The following is a 23,667-nucleotide window of genomic DNA, read 5'->3' as shown; positions in this document are numbered from 1 at the left end:
GCATATCTCAAGAGTTCCTATCATTCCAGTATACTCTGCAGTTTTATACATTGTTTCCAGAGTAATATAGAATTGGATCAGGATGGGTGGCAAAAGAATCTTCTCAAGGTTGCCTGCATTTTAGGGCTGTGCTCCTTAGCAACAAAATCCAACATAAATTTGAGTGGACAAAGAATGGAAACCTCTATTTGTTCAACCTTTGTTATTTCTGCTGATGAACAATAATGCAGTTCCTTGAAGATTATGTGAATCAAGCTATTTTCCAAGGGTGCATTATATTTACCTAAATTTTTCTTCTGAGATATTTGACTATTCTTATTCACAGTTAATTTTTCCAATTTCATTTTACAGATTCATCTGATAAAATTAAATAAAATGCTTTGAGGGAACTATATTGTAATAAATACCTCGTAATGAATAAAGAAATAACATTTTGAGAATGGCACAATCAGTTTTAGCAAGTATTAGGTTTGAATTTCAGTAGCCTTATATGTGCAATTTTTAAAGTTATTGATCAGAGCAAGAATTTTACCAGACCTTTTATATATAACAGATATAAAACTGATTATGTATTGGATCACTTTATGAATTTCTAAGTATGGGCTATTCTTTTATTTTCAATTTCAGTTGACCTCATGAGGAACAGTTTCAATATATATTTCAAACCAGGATTAGTGAATATATTTTTATAGTGATTCTTCTGTGATGAAACTCTATTGCTTAAGGAAAGTCAAGTAATAAGCATTTATTGACCACCTACTATATGACTAACATTATACTGGAACCCTAGTTAGAGTGCTGAAAAAAAATGACAACCAATGGATTCTTAGTGTTGAAAAAGCCTTCCATGTGGCCAGACTGTAGCCTGGCCGGACTGCAGTCTACTCTGAAGCGTCTATGGCATGACCCACCACAGCTCAAATACATCCTCTAAGTTCTCATTAATAACAGCAAACACTTATGTACCACTTACTAGGTGCTTGGTCTTCTTCAGCTCACTGCACAGTAATTAATTTAATCCTCTCTACAACCCTATAAAGTGGATACTCAGTTTTATAGAACAGAAATCTGAGGCACAAAGAGATTGAGAAACTTGACCAAGATCAAAGCCACTAGGTGGTTGAGCTAAACTTTGAACCTAGGCAGTCCCACTGCGCAGCTGTGTATTTAACGTATATTCAGGTGTCTGAGCTGGATGCTCTTGTTGTAATCCAGGAGGAAGCAGGTGAGTGTCTGAATAGAGGGAGGTGGTATGAATGAGAAAGTTGAGAGTTGAAGTGACACACCAGAGATCAGACAGCTAATTAAAGCCAGAATCAAGATTAAATGTCTAAATGAATCTATTTGTCTTTTAGAATGTATTGTTCTGAACAGTATCTATTTGAGGGAAAAAGAGTAATCACATTGTCAAGTCAGAGCATAGGGTATCATATGATTCAAACCGGGACACTTCTGAGAGTAAAAGTGGTGTTAATAATACGTGAGGCATTCTGGTGTGATTTTGGGGCTATAACAGAAAAAGAGTACAGATGGTCACCCTACTCATAGCCACCAAAAGAGGTCCTTCTGAAATGCTCTTTGTAGAAACCACACCTCCTGGTTTCCAATCTTGAATGAAAATAATCCTGGGGGGAAGAATATATATTCAGGATTTAATTTCCAGCTGGACCCCTTCATTATGGATGATGTTTAAGGACCAGTTCCCTACCTACCTACTCTGCCTTGGCCCACACATGACACACAATCCACTGTAATCAATTAGTTGTTTGGAAGAAAAAGATGGGCTTCATTTATTAATACCTCTGGTGTCATCTCCATTGTCTCATGTTTGCTCATTTCTGATTGCTGCCTTATAGTTGCTCCGTTCTGCTGCTGATTGGTCTGCTGGTATAAAGTACCATGAAGAGTCCATCCACACTGCTTACGTCTATGTGATAGAGAACAGCAAGCACTATATCTATATAGAAGTAAGTCTTGCTCGTGTCAATTGGTATGACAACCTGCCTTCCTGTAAATATCACAGAGACTGCAGGGTCCCCGAACTCAGGACCTGCTGCATTAATAAGTGTATGTTGAGATGTGAAGAGGTCACCTGAATTTTGATTCCCCCAGCATACCTGACATTCACTTTGCATTTTCATTAACTCGGGATTCTAACAGGAATCCCCCAAATCCTTATTATTAAAATGTATCAATTCATAATATTATTAGCCAGAAATGTCACAACATGGAGACGTAAGTTTTGATTTGGCTTGAGTTGGAAGGTGTAAATGTGAGGCATGTGCTGCTTCAGGAGAGCACATGCAGGGGTAAGCTGTTAACATAGAGACCACTGGATGCCTCTGGTTTGGGGATGTTGGAGTGGGGAGAGGGCAGGAAAAGGAACATGGAAAAGGGAGATGTAAGAATAGCGAGGGCAAGTACCAACTTCTTCAATTCTGTGTCAACTGCCATTCATTATAAAGCTTTTTCAGTTCTCAGAGTTTGTGTGTAGAGACTAGGAGAAAACCCGTGGGTACTGGATTTAGTTTGGGAACCTTAATTGTGCTTCAAAGTAGATCTGGAGCTAGTTCAGAGCACTTGGAAAATCCTTAAAAAATAAAAAGCCGTGACAATGGAAAGATAACTCAGAGCACATCTCTCTTCTTTATTTTAGTATTTTCTTTCCCACTGAATTTAAAAATATATATGGAGAGAGATGGGGTCACTGGGGAAAACCATTCTAGCCCTACTTTCCTTCCCCTTGAGTCCTGGCCCTATCCCCTTCCATGAAGTGACAATTAATTAAAGGAAAGTGGGAAAGAATTGGAGCTTAATTTATTTTACAGGCCTGGAGAAAGAGAAGGCTGATTAAAACTACTAGCAGGCTAAATGCAATGTGATATCCTGGATGGGTTCATGCAACAGAAAAAGGACATTAGTGGAAAAATTAGTGAATTCTGAACGAAGTCTAGAGTTTAATAAAACTAATACTATTAGTGTTATTAATTTCAACAACTATACCATAATAATGTAAGATGTTAATGGCTGGTTCATCTGTTACCCAGCATCCTTTTGCTTTGTCTCTTTTTAGTAGTATTAAATCAGCCTTTCTTTGTAACGTTACCACAGTACTAAATGAGGTCAGGAATGCCATATTGACACACATGGCTGTAGACATAAACTTGGTTGAAATGCCTGTAGCCGAGGTAAGCAGTTGGCATTCACCCTGCTCCCTCCAAAAAAGGAGAAGTGAAGGATGTGAGTCTGTGTTACAGCTGCTGAGGAATGCTAAGCTTCTCTGTGATAAAAATTCAGAACAAACACGGTTTGGTTGCCACTGAGATTTTGATTGTTTGATGCCCTAAAGGGAAACATATTCTCAAATGAGTTCTTGTCTTCCTCAAAGTTTGTCTTCTGGAAGCTGTTTACAGCTTTATGCACTTAAGTTTAAAAGCGTGTACAATAGTAAAAATGATAATGTGGCAAAAGGATGATAATCCTATTTCGAGTCATTGCCTATATATCACTTTACCTAAGATGATCAGCAAAGATTACTCTGTGATGATTATACTTATAAATTACAGGTGTGTTATAACTATTTGTATAGTAAACAGAGCGTGTGATATTCATAATATTTGTACCTAATTTTCAACAATCCATAATGTAGCAGCTAAATCGTTCATACCATTATAATAATAATGTTGTACCCTGGTTTCTAAGTAACAGTTTTAAAGAATGTTGCATGAATCTATAAGCAGAAGTACTTAAAGAAAAAAAAATATTTCTCTTTCCATCTTATTGGTTTATTTATATAATGCAACATACTTCAAAAGAGATTTGTAACTACTTAAAATAGAAGTTCAGGAATAATAAGAGACCTAAACAAATGAGATAAGATCAAGGCAGATACTAGGAAAAGTGGAGAAAATTAGACCAGAATTCTACCATCTACCCTGTTCAGAAATAAACTTAGCATGAGATAGAATGTTTACCAATATGGAATTTTTAATCAGAAGCATTTATACAATATGTGAATCTGAAAAACCTGATTTCTCTATTAAGTTCAAAATGTTCCTACCATTCTAAGAATGTAACCTACAAGGAATTTGCATGATTAAATAATAATTTAGCTTTCCACTTTACTAAGATGATATAGGTAATATTGCTTAGAAATGCATGAGACCCAGAGTGACATGAGACTTCTTTTATTCCCAGTGTCATTTACTTTCCCGAGGTGATTTTAGGAATCAGAACATGTCTGCTAGGTGAAACATTTTTTTAAAAAATATCGAAGTAGTTTTTTGTTATATATGACATTTTCCTTGTATGCATGCTACTAAGATAAGAAAAGCATATTATAAATCTCATTTATTTTGTGTAGAACCAGTTTTTCATAAGCTGCTCTGATGACAAAGTTGTGTTCAACAAGGTTGGCGATGCCATTGCTCAGAGGATACTGAAAGCTCACAGGTAAAGTTTTTGGCATTTTGGTAGGAGTTGTTACTGCAGATGTTCTTGCATTTACTGCTAAAATGACTTTTGAAAGCCCATTTTTAAAATACTATCTTTTTCTAACAGGCATGACTTTGGTTCAACTACCAGTAGGTTATTGATTCCTTAAATCTGAGTCAGTTGCTGAAAATTTTTGAGTCCGTTTTTGAGGGGCTCTGAATGCTGCCAGAGCACAGTCATTTTTTCCTGGCCAATCTCTTTCCCACGCATTAGATTTGTGATTTGATTTATTTAAAGGAAGACAGTGAGCTGTGTTCACTTAAAACTCAAAGCAAAATAGTCATAACGTTTTTCCATGGGTTATATTTAAATTCTTTTTACCTTCTGTCGTATTTTTTCAACTCATGGGATTATTTTCTTTAATAACACTTTTATTAAGATATAATTCACATACCATACAATCCACCCAAAGTGGACAATTTAGTCATTTGTAGTATATTCACAGAGTTGTGTGCAACCATCGCTGAATCAATTTTAGAACGTTTTCATCACCCCAGAAAGGAACCGCATACTTATTAGCAGTCACTACCCATTCCCCCTATTCTTAGCCCCTGGCAACCACTAATCTACTTTCTTTCTCTGTAGATTTGCCTGGTCTGGTCGTTTCATATAAATGAAATCATACAATATGTGATCTTTTGTGACTTGCTTCTCTCACTTAGCTTAATGTTATAGAATGTACCAGTATTTCATTTATTTTTATTGTCAGGTAATATTTCATTATCTGGATATACTTCATATAAATGGATTTATCCATTCATCAGTTGGTATATATTTGGATTGTTTCTACTTTTTGGCTATTATGAATAAAGATGCTATAAACATTCTGTACTAGTTTTTATGTGAGACATGTTTTCATTACTCTAGGGTTGGAATTACTGGATCATATGGCAACTCTATGTTTAACAGTTTGAGAAACTGTCAGCATGTTTTCAAAAGTGGCAACACCATTTTCCATTCCCATAGTGTATGAGGGTTCCAGTTTCTCTGTATCATCGCTAATACTTATTATTATCTCTCTTTTTGATTATAGCGATCCTAGTAGGTGTGAAATGGTATCTCATGTGGTTTTGATTTGAATTTCCCTAATGACTAATAATGTTGAGTTTTTTTTGTTTATTGGCTATTCATGTATTATCATTGTCCATTGTTTAATTAGGTTGTCTTTTTTTATTTTCATTATTTTTGCGGTACGCGGGCCTCTCACTGTTGTGGCCTCTCCCGTCGCGGAGCACAGGCTCCGGACGCGCAGGATCAGCGGCCATGGCTCACAGGCCCAGCTGCTCTGCGGCATGTGGGATCTTCCCGGACCGGGGCATGAACCCATGTCCCCTGCATCGGCAGGCGGACTCTCAACCACCGCGCCACCAGGGAAGCCCTAGGTTGTCTTTTTATTACTGAGTTGTAAGAGTTCTTTAGGTATTCTGGATACAAGTCATATCAGATTTATGATTTGCAAATATTTGCTCCCATTCAGTCTGTTTTCTTTTTTACTTTCTTGGTAGTGTCCTTTGAAACTCAGAAGTTTTAAATTCTGATAAAGTTCCATTTATCTTTTTTTTTTTTTCCTTTATTGCTGTGCTTTGGTTTCATAGCTGAGAAACCACTGCCTAATCCAAAATCATGAAGATTTATGCCTGTTCTCTTCTAAGAATGTTATAGTTTTAGCTCTTACATTTAGGTCTTGATTCATTTTTAGTTACTTTTTGTATACGGTGTGAGGTAGAGGTCCAACTTCATTCTTTTGCATGTGAATATACAGTTGTTCCAGCACCATTTGTTGAAAAGTCTGTTCTGTCCCTAATGAATTGTCTTGACACCTGGGACTATTTCTTTTTATGGCTGATTTTAGCTCTGTGTAAAAACAGCAAAATAAACAAACAAACAAAATCATTACATTTTATTATCTTAATTCATTGAACATATGCAGTGGAGAATGCTAAGTACATAAGCATTTGGGGCTTAAAACACATTTAAGAACATTTTATAACAACAACTGCCAGCATTTTATATGATTCACAGTTTATATCTACAGACTCTTACTGAATTTTCACAACTACTCTTGAAAGTAGATCATATAGTTTTGTTCTTATTATTATTGTTGTTTCTGTACATTTTTATTTTTTTCTGCTTAATTCCTTTATCAGCATTTAAGCGAGATACCTCTGCATTTTTTAGTGGTTGGTCTGGGGATTACAATATGCATCTTTTTTTTTTTTTGTCCCCATTTTTAAAGTTAAACTGAGTTGAAAGAGTTGGTGTGACTTGTCTGGGCCACTAACAGCAAAAGGCAAAAACAGCTTTGAAGCCAAGTCTTTGGACTTCGGACCCAATGCCTCCCACACCATGTAACTCCAATGCATTGACAGTTAGGATTAGAGACCCCTTCAGGGTTGCCCCAAATTGAAGCAAGTAGGTTGGGCCTTTATAATCTCCTCCTCCCATTGACTGGTCTTTGGATGTAGGCTGACTTCAGGAAATGGGCATGGCCTTGGGTGAGGCAGGCCCCTTTGGCCTCTGGAGGGCAGTTCCTGGAGAAAGGCTTCACTGTGAGTGAGTAGCCAGCGGCCAGCTCTGTCAGCAGCTGGGGGAATGACTGTCTTGATCCCACAGTGAGGGCCTTTGGGCAGCAAGGCACAACACTCACCCATCCTGCGGGCTGTACAGTGTTTCTCACCCCTTCCCATGCATCAAAATCACCACTTGACAAACACACAGAGGGCTGGACTCAACTCCAGGCTTGCTGGATCAGAATTCTCTGGAGGAGGGCCCAAATACCTGTATTTTATAATATTCCACAGGCACTGCCAGGATTATATAGTACTCATCTAGAACAGCGTATATGGCCATAAATATGAATGATGGTCTGTGTTTTTACAAGTGACCTTTATTCTTTGCCTTCTCATACGCTTTTTTTAAGAAAGTCACCAAGGACTGTTTCTGAGATGACTTAAAAACAGTCTTGTTTCCAGTTAAACACATATGTACGCACAGAGATTCCTTGCATCCTTTCCAGTCTCCAGTCTCCCAATTTTCTGGGTCAATTTATGTCTCATTTACAAAATTGCATTATATTTCTGACAACTCTTGCATTTTATTGATGTAGGAGCGTCCCCTTTATAAAGCACATTTGACAAAAAGAAAAAATAATTTTTTCATGAAATTGAAATGTCACAAAAATACATTAAATTGACAAATGAGCTCATTGGGCTGAGCAGTGAATCATGAATTTTGGAACTTTGACAGCTGATTAGGAGAGTAGGATGACTCTCAACTTCACTCATTCCAGTTATTGACTTATTAGTACGTGGTTTAATAAGTATCTGTAAGATTTGTTTTTAAGTGTTCAGGAGCCTGAACGAATATTTTTCTTTAGCATATTAATTAGTATCTGGACTTCTTCTAAAATCATAGCACTTTAAGGCTGGAAGGAATGTTAAGATATTTTCTGATTGATCATTGCCCAGCGACCCTGGGATCCACAGTGAGAGAGCATGGTAAGGTAGCATCTGTTGCAGATTTTATCTCATGCTTAGAAGTTCACAGAGCACCTTAAAGGGTGGCAATTTCAAGCTCACTTTGTAGAAACTGGGAAATGAGTTCCTCAGATTTCAAATTAACTGTGTGTCGTTTAGCTTTGATCTCTCAGTAACCTCACTTGCTTTGATACTCACATTTTAAAGTGGCATGTATATCACACATTCAGACTTAGTGGATACACACACATATCCTGGAAACCTGTTTTACATTTTCCCCCTCCTCTGTATCTCCACATTATCGTTTATCTCCTGTATTAATTCCAAACTGTAAAATATATTTTCATTGAATAATTTCAAATCTGTGAGCTTGTAGTCTTAGGAAAAAGGTAAAGGTAGAATTAGAAAGCTCACCTTGCAGGCTGCCTACAGTGGCTCCCCTTCTTCTCACTGAGGGCCGTCGTGTACCATCCTCAAGCTTACCCCTCTCTCTTCCTTTCACTCTTCTGCTCTCTACTCTTCTGAGACTCAGAACTTCCCTGCCAGAGTCACGTGCCTAGCAACAAGTATAACTTTGGTTGTTGGAAAAAGAATAGAATAGAGCACAAAGCAGATGGAGGGAAATGACAGTCAGCATTCGGCCAGCCTGACCAAGGAACACAGACTCTCTTCCAGGACCCTCCCACCCTAGAGAGATTGGCGTCTTTAAATTGCCAACTTCTCTCGACTGGGCTGAGCCTTTACTTTTCTGCCAGTGCTGCAATCTGGTCCCACACCAGTTCCCTAAAGTGAGTTCTCTGCTTCCCTCACTTTCTCCTCATTCTTTCTCAGCAGCTGTAATTTTTTTTAATTAAATTTTATTGGAGTATAACTGATTTACAGTGTTGTGTTAGTTCTTGCTGCACAGCAAAGTGAGTCAGTTATACATATACATATATCCACTCTTTTTTAGATTCTGTTCCCATATAGGTCATTACAGAGTACTGAGTAGAGTTCCCTGTGCTATACAGTAGGTTCTTATTAGTTATCTATTTTGTATATAGTAGTGTGTATATGTCAATCCCAGTTTCCCACTTTATCTTTCCCCCACTTCGCCCCTTGGTAATCATAAGTTTGTTTTCTACATCTGTGACTCTATTTCTATTTTGTAAATAGGTTCTTTTGTACCATTTTTTTAGATTCCACACATAAGCGATATCATAAGATATTGTCTTTGACTTACTTTACTCAGTATGCCAATCTCTAGGTCCATCCATGTCACTGCAAATGGCATTATTTCATTCTTTTTTATGGCTGAGTAATATTCCATTGTATATGTATACCACATCTTCTTTATCCATTCTTCCATCAATGGACGTTTAGGTTGCTTCCTGGCTATTGTAAATAGTGCTGCAGTGAACATTGGGGTACATGTATCTTTTTGAATTATGGTTTTCTCAGGGTATATGCCCAGGAGTGGGATTGCTGGATCATATGGTAGCTCTATTTTTAGTTTTTTAAGGAACCTCCATACTGTTCTCCATAGTGGCTGCACCAATTTACATTCTCACTGACAGTGGAGGAGGCTTCCCTTTTCTCCACACCCTCTCCAGCATCCATAATTGTTTACAGAAACAGGCCAAGCCTCCATGATCTGATTCATGACCTAGAGCCTCAGAATACTGTTCACCCCAAGCTGAACTAAAAATAACTATGGGAATCTCTGCAGAAAACAAAAGGTCTGCTCTAAAAAAGTAGAACTGTCTTCGAGTTGAGCCCAGCTCCCAACCCACTGGAAGCCTATCTGACAACTCAAATAGGACTAGAGATCAGGGTGAAGAAATCATAATCCACAGTCTAGAATTGACTGCCTTATACCATGTTTGAATAAGCCAAAACGTAGAGAGTAACCAGATGGTCCAAGTAAAAAACAGTTTAAAACACTGTGTGCCATGAATGTACGGTTTCTGAGGATGAAACCATTTTTGCTTATGGAAACTTGACATGCATAATTTTGCCGCCCTGCTAAAAAGTTTGGAGGGAGAGAGTGCATTTTGCACTGTTATCACCACAAGTTTGACACATGCAATGAAATTAGGCAGTTGATTTATTGCTTCTGTATTTTAATATTAAACTGCACTGGAAAATACACAATTCAACTGCCTTGGAAAATACACAGTTTTGAAAATCACTCAAACTCTTCATGCTTCCTATGACCGTAGAACAGTGCCATATAGTGCTTGCAGTTTGCGCATGAGTGATGGTATGAGGGACCTCCTCTGGGGAATCTGAAATTAATTGGGAACCAGATGTCTGGAGATCTGAGTTCTTCCCAACTCTGTGTCTACAGGTATGTGACCTTTTGAATCTATAATTTTTGCCTTTCTGGCACTCTGTTTTTTCACCAACAAAGAGAATAATAATATCTGCCCTACCTATCTCATATGAATAGATGTGAAAGCAATTTGAAAACCGTAAAGCACCAGTTCATGTAAGAAATTATGTTATTTCCAGGAAATTCATCATCTGGAAATATGCTAGCTCATGGTAAATTCTAGCAGAGACAAAGAACCACAATATCAAATCAACTATTTAGAAATTAATATTTATGTTAGAAACAAATGTTTTACTTAAAGAGGTGTTTAATGTGCCTCATTTTAAATTGTTAGATGACTGTTGCTGGATAAGGGCAACTGGCTCTGGTTCCCTATCGCTGGCACTTCTCATCCTGTGACAAGTAGAGGCACATGATTAAAACACTGTCTAGAGGTGTCCTGCCAGAAAGCTGTAGCTGATTCGTCATGGGAATCCATTTTTGGATTCCCCATGTTTGATTGGATTACATCTTCCCCCAAAATATAAAATAAAATGCATTCTGAAACATAATGTGTGTTCAGTTTTGCTTTGCTTTGTTTTAATTTTAGGCACTGTTGATGATTCTTTGAAGCTTTCCAATTGAAATCACTGGTTGTTAATTGATTAATAATGTTATCAAATCGTTTTTGAGGCATTCCACATCCAAGGTGCTTTTTATGCATTCCTTCATTTAATCCTCACATCAGCCTTATGAAGTGGATGCATAATGATTTCCATTCTACAGATGAGGCAGCTGAGGCCAAGTGCAATTATGGTAACTTGCCCACATCATGCAGCTATTGATGAGTAGAACTGTGACTCAGACCACATCTTCAGGACTTAAACTTGTGCTCTTTACCTTGTGCTACCTTTGTAGCTCAGCTACAAAGCTTCCCTCATTTCAAGGGAAGTAGAAATGTTCTAATGTTAAGCCTGCAAGAAATCTAGAAGAGGTACTTTATTTAAAAATTTTTAAAAATCAAATAAACATTTTCTTTTTTTAAAGTAATTGCTTGATAGATAAAAATTTCTTAGGTTTAGGGCTTCCCTGGTGGCGCAGTGGTTGAGAGTCTGCCTGCCGATGCAGGTGACACGGGTTCGTGCCCGGGTCCAGGAAGATCCCACATGCCGCGGAGCGGCTGGGCCCGTGAGCCATGGCCGCTGGGCCTGCGCGTCCGGAGCCTATGCTCCACAACGGGAGAGGCCACAACAGTGAGAGGCCCGCATACCGCAAAAAAAAAAAAAAAAAAATTTCTTAGGTTTAAAGAAAAATCTACATCCTATAATTACCACATCCTATAACTTGTGTACCAAGTTGAAAGGACATGTTGGGTATATTTCAGAATCACTGTCTTAATGAAATTTAAGCTGCAGTTATAATAAAAGAAGAAAAATATGAAAGTTAAGTATGCCAATGGCTGGTTTCACATTTTATCTTGTGGGATAATCTCCAAGCTCTATGAAATTCATGGAGAAGAGGTTACATTAGGGCAGAGATGACAGATCATGGCGGGAGAACTTTTGATTTAGATCATTTAATTGCTTTTATTTGATTCCAAAAATTATATAAATGATAATCTCAGCAGATAGAGAGAGTAAAGATTAGTACTGGTCAGAGGCCAGAAATCATTTTGAGTCTGAGCATGTGCCCTGGCAGAGAGATGAAGGAAGGGAGAGACTCTTTTAAAAATGAAAATGAAAACGGCTGGGCTATTGTGGGAACAATTTAATAAGAGGTTTTGTAGAATCTTATTTAAGGGACACTGAGGGACATGCCTGCCAAAGGTTATCAAGTCCAGAGTGAAGTCTAAGTCACACATGCTGGGCTAGCCCTGAACATTCTTACATTTAAAAGCTTGCCGTTTTCAAAAGATAACCAACGAAAAAATTGTGTGTGTTTTTGTGTGCGCACACAATATGTAATGTCATAATCTATATAAATCTCACATATGATATGCAAAGTCAGTGCTAAATAGAACCAGCATTTCTAGTGGACTAACAATGATTTTCACCAACTCCTTCATTTACAGATGAGAAAACTGAAGCCCAGAAAGGTTTACTGCTTTTAAAAAGATTTGCCAAACACAAAATAAAATGGGCTATGTCCCAAACCACTGAGAAGATACAGATCCAATTCTCCCATAACTGATACCACTATAGAATAAAATTCTCTCCACAAAAAAAAACAAAACAGAAAAAACCAACCACTAATCCCCAACCACAATTCTTCTTACTTCTGGCAGTGTTCACTGCTGCAAAATCTACAACGAGAAGATTTATACCAGCTCCTGAAGTTTATGGCAATGAAACATCTATAAATCTCAAATTCTCAAAAAAATATAGCATCTTGTCACTGGAGAAACACAATGAGCTCCTTTGGGGCCTTCTTATAGATCCTGAGAGCCCACTCTGAGCAGAAGACCCCTGACTACCCACCATGCTGGGGAAGGAGGAGGTGAAGGAGGAGGGGTTCTTCTGGAGAGAACAAGGTGGGAAGTTAGAGGAAAACCACTGCTAAGACCCATTTACGTTGGTGAACTAGGACTTGTTTGTTTTTTTGGTTTTTGTTTTTTGATTTTTGCGGTACGCGGGCCTCTCACTGTTGTGGCCTCTCCCGTTGCGGAGCACAGGCTCTGGACGCGCAGGCTCAGCGGCCGTGGCTCACGGGCCCAGCCGCTCCGCGGCATGTGGGATCCTCCCGGACCGGGGCACGAACCCATGTACCCTGCATCGGCAGGCGGACTCTCAACAACTGTGCCACCAGGGAAGCCCCTAGGACTTGTTTTTAAAGGGACAAAGCAGCATTTCAGCAAATCACAAAAATTGAAAATATTAAAGATCCCACATTCTCATCACCTAAACAATTTACTTTTTGTTTTCCTATTTTCTTTTTGCTCCATATTAATATGCAGACATATTTTCTGAGTTGTAATTTATTTCCTTTTCCTGTAACTCACTTGGATTTCTGTCTCAAGTCCCTTTTCCACACAATAGAAGGAAATTTAGTTTAGTCACTTCCTGATAAATGTGGCCAAATTCAGTGGTTTCTCATTTCTGCTCTGTATTCAGTCCGTCAGGGTGCTCCCTGGTCTTTCCTCCCCTCCCCCATCCTTGGTATAGACGCTGAGGGGCCCTGGATCTTTGGGAAGGGGCTTCTAGCGCTCAGTATCGATCTGTCAAGCCTCTTCTGGCATCTGCTTACTGTAACCTGGGGTCCTCAGCCTTCTCCTTTAAAACCTGCCTTTCTGTCCCTTCTCCTCTACTGCTGCCAGTAGAGGGTCCCTGCACTGAGTCTGACTCTTATTTCTTCTTCTTTTTTTTTTAATTTATTTTTTGGGGCACGCTGCACAGCCTGTGGGATCTTAGTTCCCTGACCAGGGATCGAACCCATGCCCCCTGCAGTGGAAGCGCGGATTCTTAACCACCGGACCACCAGGGAGGTTCCTCTTATTTCTTTATACTCCCATCTCAGCTCAAAGGATCTCTCCTCAGTTCCCCAAATCTAAGAAGCTGACATCTTTGTGCCCTGGTTCCTCGGTGAGAGCGCCGTCCTAGGAGCAACGCCTGCTTCATATCTCCAGTCACAGAGAGGGGGAATTTAACATATTTAAGGAGAAAAATTATTTAATATTTCATAGTATCAGCCTGCCACATCTATAATTGTCTTGTAATTGTAACTTTGCATTAGGGCCATTTTAACACACTACCAGAAGTACTTTGCTAGTAAGTCATAGTGGTCATTTTAGTAAGAAGTTACATCCATTGAGTGACTATAACATAATTTAGTTAATCATCCCCCCATTATTGGACATTTCCAATTTTTATCTATTATACGTAACACCGCTGTAAGAGTTAGTGGATTTTGAAAGAAAAACTTATTTTAACAAAAAGCCTGAGCCTGCAATTTTATAAAATTGCTCTGAACTAAAGTGGATGGAGCAGTTGCCTGCATGATGGCCTGGTGCCCACTAGCTCTTCTGTTGCTTTTAAGATCATAAATAATTCTGCACATTAGGGGCTCAGGTTCTTGCCCTATGCTGACTGCTATCATTTGCACCACCTCAGCATTGTGAGGATGCAGTGTTTTGGAAGAGGTTAGAATCCTCAGTGGCCAAGAACTGTTATTTTCTGGGGACCGGATCAAGGAAGGAGACTGGACAGGTTAGCACATAGAATTTTCTCTTCATTGGCTTAAACTTAGCTACAACTTTATGGTTTGAAATTCCAGAGCCCTTTTTTTTTCTACAGCAGTGAAAATCTAAGTCATTTATGCTAATTTGCTGAACACAGTTTAAAAATTTCATCATTTAGGAAATTCAAGAACTGCATTGTATTAAGAAAATAAAAATAGGGCTTCACTGGTGGCGCAGTGGTTGAGAGTCCGCCTGCCGATGCAGGGGACACGGGTTCGTGCCCTGGTCTGGGAAGATCCCACATGCCGTGGAGCGGCTAGGCCCGTGAGCCATGGCCGCTGAGCCTGCGCATCCGGAGCCTGTGCTCCGCAACGGGAGATGCCACAACAGTGAGAGGCCCGCGTACCGCAAAAAATAAAAAAATTTAAAAAAAAATAAAAAAGCAAGGATTTTGATACAGAGCTAACCAAGAACAAGAAAATGTGAATATTCTGATTTCTACAAACTAAATTTGCAAATATGCTTTATCTAAAGATACAAGATTTTTATAGAACATTTCCCAATGTCTACATTTTGAAGTCATTTTTGCTTTTATAAAACACATGGGCAAAAGGTAACCATCTTTTCCAAACAGAATTACAAACACTTGGTGTTCAAGACCAGCAATACTGCTTCTAATAAATGTGAGAGATGACTTATGTGGGTTGGCACACATAGCAAAATAGGCATTTTGGGGTAGCAAAAACTTAGAAACAGTTGAATGCCCAGCAATAGAGAACTGGTTAAAATATTATGGCATGGATTTGGAATACTGTCGCTCTTAATTAAAAACTGGGCATCTCACTAAGTACAGTTATCAAAGAATTTCCAGGATGCACTGATAAATTACAAAAAAAAAAAATAACGTTCAGAAAAGTGTTTACAGTATTCTAACGTTTGTGTAGAAGGAGAGAATACATATATATGCTTATAAATTCATAGACTATTTCTGAAAGAACATGAAAGGTAATACAAATTGCCCTTAGGGAGGGGAAACAAAGGCTGGGGACAAAGGAGTGAAAAAGAAGTTTTTTCATCATATAATCTTCCACCTCTGAAGGTTTGCACTGAGAACATATATTATCCATTTGAAAATGTAATTTTTTTTGGTGGTTCCTCAAAAAGCTAAACATAGAATAACTGTATGACCCAGCAACACCAGTCCTGGGTATATACCCAAAATAACTGGGACTCAGATACTATATGCCCGTGCCCACTGCAGCATTATTCACAATAGATAAAAGTGGAAACATTGGGGCTTCCCTGGTGGTGCAGTGGTTGAGAGTCTGCCTGCCGATGCAGGGGACACGGGTTCATGCCCCGGTCCGGGAAGATCCCACATGCCGCGGAGCGGCTGGGCCCATGAGCCATGGCCGCTGAGCCTGCGCGTCCGGAGCCTGTGCTCCGCAATGGGAGAGGCCACAGCAGTGAGAGGCCCACGTACAGAAAAAAAAAAAAAAAAAAGTGGAAACATTGCAAGTGTCCACCAACAGATGACTGGGTAAACCAAATGTGGTCTATATATATAACAGAATATTATTCAGCCATAGGAAGGAAGGAGATTCTGACCCATCCTACACCATGGATGAATCGTAAGGATATTATGTTAAGTGAAATAAGTCAGCCACAAAAAGACAAATATTGTTTGATTCCCCTTAGCTGAAATATCTAGACCAGGCAGATTCCTAGAGACAGAAAGTAGATTAGAGGTTACCAGAGGTTGCAGGGAGGGGAAATGGGAAGTTACTGCTTAATTATCACAGTTTCTGTTTGGGCTCATGAAAAAGTTTTGGAAATAGAGATCATGATGGTTCACAACATGTGAAGGTAATTGTTAACACTGAACAGTACACTTAAAAATGGTGAAAATGGTAAATTTTATGTTTCATATATTTTACCCCAGTAAAAAAAATTCAAATAAGATGTAATCTAATTTAAAGAAAAACATCCTGTTTAACCTCTTGTCTACCAGAGGCTTCCCAGAAACAAACATTCTTCGAACCTGACCCCATCCTCTCAAAGCAAATAGTACCAAGTGCATACTGAGTGCAAAGGTCCTCTGTTGGGCACTGCCCAAAACAGAAAGATATGTGGACGCACATTCAAAAGGGCTTATCACATAGCCTAGCCTAGCAGAGGTACCTGTCACTGTTGTGTAAAGCAAAAAAGATGCTGAGTAGGCATCCCAGCCATGTGTAGCGGGAGTGCGGAGGCAGGAGCAAACCGATTTTCACTGGCACATCCAGGATGGCTTGATGGAAGGAGCCGGTTATCAGCTCCTCTCTGCGAGGCAGAGAAGGACATCCAGGCTCAGGGGGCAGATGAGTTAGGTTGACTAACCTGCCTTACTGGGGGTGCACCTCTGAGCGCAGGGCAGTGGTGTCCAGTCACTGGAGTGTGGGCCTGGGAGGACCAGACCAAAGGTGATTCTGTAAAGGCAGTTGAAGCCAGATGGTGTCAATTTTCAACAGTAAAATTCGTTTGGACTTTTAAATACCGGCTGTGAGGAAATAGCATAGGCATTCTTTCTGTTCTTCCCACTGTCCTGTTTACTATCTAGGAATGTGAGCTTCGTACCCTTATTTGACAGAAAACTTTAACCATTTATATATTTTTTTTAAATGGGTTTTTTCCAACTCAAACTGTGTTTGCCATCTAGCGATTAATCCATGCCATTACAACACCCTGGTTCAGATTCCTCATTTCTCAGCACTGCGGTTAAAGCTCATAGGCCTCCAGACTCCGTTCTGTTGGTCGTGGCTTCTGTCTCAAACTGCACTTTCCCTGTGCCCTGATATGTACAGTATGTTGGCATCAGAGACCTCAGTAATGAAATCTGATCCCTCTGAGAGTAGTAATAATATTCACCTGGAAGAAAAATGTAGCTGTTTAGAAGACAACGCACCTTAGAAATTAAGTATTATGAAAAGTTTAAGTAGGTTCCGATTTGAAAATTAACCCGTAGCAGCATCTTCGTGTGAATGCAGACTTCTCACATAAACTGGCGAGATTCTGACCATAAGGGATACCACAGTCATCTCCAGACTTTCTCTTCTTCCTGTGTGTTTTCTAGGGATAAGGATATTAACAGTCTAGCCTCCAAAGAGGCAATACCTATTTGAACACAATTCTCCAAATTTCTGACTTTCTGAATGCAGATCAAAGTTAGGAGCCCCACTTTCTGCTTCTGTTTCTTTTCTTTCAAAAGCTGTTCAGTTGGGACAGCAGACCAAGAAATATTGTGTTACGTCTACAGGAGATTTAAAACTCAACATCAGTCATTCAAAATTCTTGACAGGCCCAGGGTAACATTTTGCATCTGAAGCAGAGTTTTCAGAGATGAATCAGAGTTTCTAAACAATGCTGATTTCTGCATTGGAAAATATACTGGGTTCAATATCTTTTTTTGCCCCTGAGATTTAGGCTGTGGGAGCTCATTTACTCAGTAATTACTAACTGAATGCCTACTATTTGCTGGACTCTGAGCTCGGTACTGTGGCTTTAACTTGTTATACATAAAACAGTTAGGATAACGTCTTTTTCGAAACTTTATTATAACCCCTCCACCTCCCATGGGATCCAAGCAAGGCTTTTTCACAGTGAATTTTGTCCTAGGAAGGATTGTGCTATAGAGAGATAGTGGGTACCATTCCCACTCTACTGCCAAGTTCAGCTTACTTTTCAGGTTGTTATGAACGGTTAGCCTGGGTAACAGTTTCTGGCCTTTAATCCAACAGCATCCCCTTCCCTGCCAAAGCCTGGAACGTGAGAGAATGTATCGTAGGAAGCCATTCACTCAATCTCCAATACGATGTGAACTGCTTGACTGTCATTTTTAACTGTGTCTTTTTCTGTGTGTATGTGCAACTCTTTCCATCTGACTTTTGCAGGGAAAGCCAGAGATACCGGGTTTATGTTGTGATACCACTTCTGCCAGGTTTTGAAGGAGACATTTCAACCGGTGGAGGAAATGCTCTACAGGCAATAATGCACTTCAACTACAGGTGCCAAAGTTCTAAAATCCTCTGTTTACAGCTTTCAATCAGTTATGCATGTAAGCTGGCGAAAGCAATGGAAATGTTTCTCCACATCTATTCAGTGGAGCATTGAACAGATGGACACTTTGCTTTATTTTACTTTTGAATTTTGGCCTGTTTACTAGTTGATAAAATTCAAATAGAGCCTAAAATCATAAATGGTAGGCCTAGGACACATGACACATATAAAAGAACTAAAATATTAGTGTCTCTTTTATACTCATTGCCTATCACATATATAGAGTGCTTGTCTCCATTTATGAGGTATATATATACACACAATATATATGAATATAAAAAAACTAATATTTTTGTTCTTTTAATATATATTAATATATTATAAATGCAGACAAGGACTTTATATAGAAACATATGAAGTCCTTTATACATAATTAATTTTTAAAGATAATTTTAAAATTATCTTTAAGCCACCAAATAGTTATTGAGCTTTCCATATTCTTTGCAGTAAGTAGATGAAAGAAAAAAATTAAATGCTTAAAATGGTATGATTTGCACATATTGGTTTATGATTTTTCTAGGCAGCAATCCTTCAACAAGGTTGGTAATAATAGTCTCTGCCAGTAAGTGAAGCGTGAAGGTTCTTTCCTGTCTCCCGGAATGTTAATTGTTTTCCCTGCCATCACTTTGTTAAAATTTTAGGGAACGTGGTAAGTCCTGTTCTCAATATTCTAAAAAGCAGAGTTTCCATATTCACGCAAAAAGGCACATGAGACTTCAGACTTGGCCAGTGGAAGATTATGAGGGGGGTTGAGAGGTGCTAGCTGGTGGGCGGGTGTAGAGAGGTGCTGTAGAAAGTGATGGAAAGGCCCCCCTGACGTTCTTTTTGGGTCGCTTAGCTGAGAAGAGGTAAATGGACAGGCCTGGCATGAATCCAGCTCCCAATTATAAGCTCTGTGACCTGAAGCACAAAAGAGCCCTACTCAGGATCACACTTAATAAGTCAAAGCAAGGACTAGCGCCTGGATATTTTCTTTTAATATCCCCTGTTCGTCAGAACCACCTGTAGTTTCCCACCTTTCTAATCAAATTCTTTTGTGGGGGAGGGACAAATGAAGTCTTGCCCCAAACCCCCAGTGTGTAAAGCAGATAAGGGTTCAGGGCCTTGGTCAAATTGGGGCCGGGGGCTTAGATGCCCTCTTGCTTGAGTCCCCCTCCCTAGAGGCACCTCCTCAAGATCCAAGGTCCTCCAGGCACAGTTTGAGCGCACCACTGTGGTGGAAATCTTTTTTTTTTAATCCTCTTGCTTCTTTCCGACTTTTTAAGCTTCTATCTTTCTGTCTGCCAGGGTTTCAAGTAAGGCGTTTTGTTTCATCTGGGGTAATTTTGCCTCATTACAGTATGAGAAAACTTTAACTGTGCTTTGGTCTATACACTTGGATTGAAGATTTGCCCATTTCTAATATTATCTGATTTATAACATGGCAAACAAAGCTTTTCAAGTATTTAAGGCACTTAATGTTTTAAGTATTTAAAGCAATAATGTTTAATTGGATTTTATCCACTTCATTTGCCATGCTAACATTATTTTTGGAATATTATCGATTGTAATTATTTTCTGTAACTATTTTCTTGGGTGTGAACCAATTGAATGAAATAACATGCTTCGCTTTTGTTCAGCAACCAGAACTATAACCTTTTATTATGCAAAAAAATCTCTATTTTCTGGCATCATCTTTAATAATATCAGCATTTCCCAGGCATAACTGTACTTTTAATTACTTTCACAGAGCAAAGTAGATGGAACATAGAATTTTTTGTCTTGTCGGTCTTTATAATTCATCGACTATTATCGGAGTCTTGAGAAGCAAAATCATTAGTAGAGGCAGCTATTTGAGACTATATTTTTCACTTTTAAGGGGTTTTCTGACTTTACAGAGACAGCTCAGGTATAATAGTTTCCTTAATCCCAGAATTACTCTGCTAAGTTTGCCCTTTTCACCTCTGAAAGTAATATGATTCTGTAAGTATTCTTATCTATTGTGGCATTCTAAGTTTATCTTTGCAGTCGCCACATTTTCTAAGTGGGAAAGCTCATTCATGAACCATCTTTTAAAAATAGCATCTCTTTCTGAAACCTAAGATCAATTTTATAACTTTTCCATTTACGCACTTCAGAATAACTTGTCCCATCAAGAACATTACAGAAGTGACATTCATATTTTTTTTGGCTTTTAAAAAATCTATGTAGCATCTTCTCATAAAAGCACTTGCTCTATTTTTATTTGGATTAGGACTCTACCCCACAGATATTGCAATTGAAACCTTTGAAACCTCTATAATTATTTCTTTCCTTTACATATGTTCAGAACCATGTGCAGAGGAGAAAATTCCATCCTTGGACAATTAAAAGCAGAGAGTAAGTAACTGCTTTTCTTTTCCTCCATGGTTGTTTTTGGTGACATATCAGTGATTATTAATGTTTTCACAGTGTGGTTATAGGACTCTTCACGAAAGGTAGCCCACAAAATGCTTAACAGAAATAAATTACTTATTCTCATTAAACTGTCCAAACAGATGTTCAAATGAAGACATCCCAGCATGAGCTGCATAGGTGATAAAAATGAGAGTATGTTTACAATTTTTTATAATTTATTTTTATTTATTTATAATAATTGTTTTGATAAGAAGTGGGATTTGTAAGGCACTTCAGAATGACCCCACATGTATCTTCTCCTGCGATCCTTCACCACGGTCCTGGGAAGTAAGCAGGAAGGTGTCATCCCTGCTTTAAAGATGAGGACGCAGTCAGCATGTATATACGTGGCCTCCTACAGATGTAGAAGTCCCAGGGTTCTCACACACTGTCATATTTAGGGAGGAAAACTAATTATATAACCATTTTAACACCATAACACTTGACTAAATCTTCGAGGGTATTATACTGGAGGTAAGTAAATAAGAAAAAAACCCACAGTAATACCTTTTACTTCTGAAATTCTTCACATTTTCAAAGGCACTTTCTCAGATATATTAATTGATCCTTCCACATAGTTCTTAGCTACAGTACATTGTAATTGTGGGTTTACTTACCTATATCTCTGTGAACTGACTCTAAGTTTAGCACATAGTAGGTACTCAATCATCTTTTATACCCTGAACAGTAGGTACAGAAAATTCCACAAGAACTAAGCTGAAGAAAGAACCCAAATTGTCTGACCTCCAGTTCATATCGGATTAAGATTGTGAAAATTTGTAGGTCACATTAAAAAGACTAGATTTTTATCCAGAAAAAGACAAGGTATGGTGTTGGATGCCTCTGATCACTGATTGAACTCATCAAAGTGGTGTTTATATCAAAGGTCACTGACTGATGGCAGGTGAGAGAAAATGGTGCCTTAGGAATGGATAGAAAGGTTATGTATGGATAAAACTGTGAAGGAGCATTTGAGGGGATGTGGGAGCAGAAGAGTAAGGGAAGGGTCAGATAATCCTAAGAGTTTCAGCCCAACTTATCAGGAGGATGGGGCTGCCACAGGAAGGTCTAAAAGGTCAGGAGCCACCGCAATCATATGATGCCCTGTGGTGTGGCGTTCACATACGCTATACACCTCAACTGAGGTTTTTGAAAATTTTAGTTTACACTGGGAGCCTCCTAAACGTGGTGCACTGGGTGATGTATCAGAATGTGGGGAGAACAAATTAGGCCTTCCATGTCTGTATATTTTTCCTCAAAAATAAAGAATTAGGACATTAGCAGGAATGGTATAGTAAGGATCCCCCCAAATCCACTCCTACATAAAAGCAACAAAAACACTAAAAAAATTGTCAAAAATCAACTTTTTCAGCACTCTGGAAATTAACCAAGGGCATGTAACAATCTGTTTATTCAAGAAAGACAGCAGAGAGCTTCCCTGGTGGCGCAGTGGTTGAGAGTCCGACCGCCGATGCAGGGGACACGGGTGCGTGCCCCGGTCCGGGAAGATCCCACATGCCGCGGTGCGGCTGTGCCCGTGAGCCATGGCCGCTGAGCCTGCGCGTCCGGAGCCTGCACTCCGGAACCGGAGAGGCCACAACAGTGAGAGGCCCACGTACCGCAAAAAAAAAAAAAAAAAAAGCAGAATCTCGGTAAAAGCAGCAAGCTTTTTAATTTGCCATATGCCCATCCCCCTCTCCTCATTTCACAGTGGCCTTGAAAACCAACTCCCCATCACTGTGAAAGAAAACCAACAGCCTAGCAGCCACTGGAAGGAGCCAAATGGGTTTGAAGCTCCCATCCCCCAACAATTCTCAGAGAATTGTCCTAATTTCACCGGTCTGACAGTTTAAAAGACTTTAAAATGGCTAGTTTAACTATGTTCAAAAAACTAAAGGCAACAAATCTAAAGACTAAAGAGAAGTCTAAAAACAATCTCTCCCCAAATAGTATAAAAAAATAGAATTTTTTAATTTAAAATTTTTATTAATTTTTTTACATAAAAAGAACCAAATACGAATTCTGGAGTTGAAAAGTATAACAACTGAAATGAAATGTGCATTGGAAGACTCAGTAGCAGATTGGAGTAGGCAGATTAATCAACAAACTTGAAGATAGGTCAATTGAGATTATCCAGTCAGAGGACCAGAAAGAAAAAAGAATGCAGAAAAATGAATAGGGCATTTAGAACAGCCAAAATAATCTTGAAAAAGAACAAATTGGAGGACTCATGCTCCCAATTTCAGAACTTACTATAAACCTACAGGAATAAAACCAGTGTGGTGCTGATGTAAGGATAGACATATAGATCACAGGAATAGAACTGAGAATCCAGAAATAAACTCTTATGATTATGGTCACTTGAATTGCAACAAGGGTTCCAGGACAATTCAATGGAGAAAGAATATTCTTTTTAGCAAATGGTGGTGGAACAACTGTATATTCACATGCAAAACAAGGAAGATGGACCTCTACCTCACACCACATACAAAAAATAAGTCAAAATGGATCAAGACCTAAAATGTAAAAACGGAAACTATAAAACTCTTAGAAGAAAACATGGGCACAAAGCATTATGACCTTGGATTAAGCACATGTTTCTTGGGTTTATAACAAAAAGATAAAAATGGATAAATTGGATTTCATCAGACATAAAAGCTTTTGTGCTCCAATGGACACTATCAAGGAACTAGAAAAAAATGACAGAATGGGAGAAAATG

General features: G+C 38.9%; 1 protein-coding gene and 1 long non-coding RNA gene across 10 annotated transcripts in view; both read left to right on the top strand.

The window, feature by feature from the left end:
- LOC125964393 (uncharacterized) overlaps nt 1-23,667 on the top strand; it is a 602,357-nt gene that overhangs the window by 545,821 nt on the left and 32,869 nt on the right. The window lies entirely within an intron of this gene.
- PLD1 (phospholipase D1) overlaps nt 1-23,667 on the top strand; it is a 201,834-nt gene that overhangs the window by 145,298 nt on the left and 32,869 nt on the right. For 7 of the 9 annotated variants that reach the window (XM_033429525.2, XM_033429528.2, XM_049709766.1 and 4 more), the window contains 4 exons: nt 1,857-1,967; nt 4,364-4,452; nt 18,367-18,480; nt 20,841-20,890. In XM_033429525.2, the coding sequence (XP_033285416.1) occupies nt 1,857-1,967; nt 4,364-4,452; nt 18,367-18,480; nt 20,841-20,890 (364 nt within the window). The remainder of the gene's footprint in view (nt 1-1,856; nt 1,968-4,363; nt 4,453-18,366; nt 18,481-20,840; nt 20,891-23,667) is intronic. The other 2 variants (XM_033429529.2, XM_033429527.2) reach the window with 2 other exon arrangements.

This window comes from Orcinus orca, chromosome 5 (assembly GCF_937001465.1).
Source record: "Orcinus orca chromosome 5, mOrcOrc1.1, whole genome shotgun sequence".
NCBI classification, from domain to species: domain Eukaryota; kingdom Metazoa; phylum Chordata; class Mammalia; order Artiodactyla; family Delphinidae; genus Orcinus; species Orcinus orca.
This window is presented reverse-complemented; position numbering and strand designations above follow the sequence as displayed.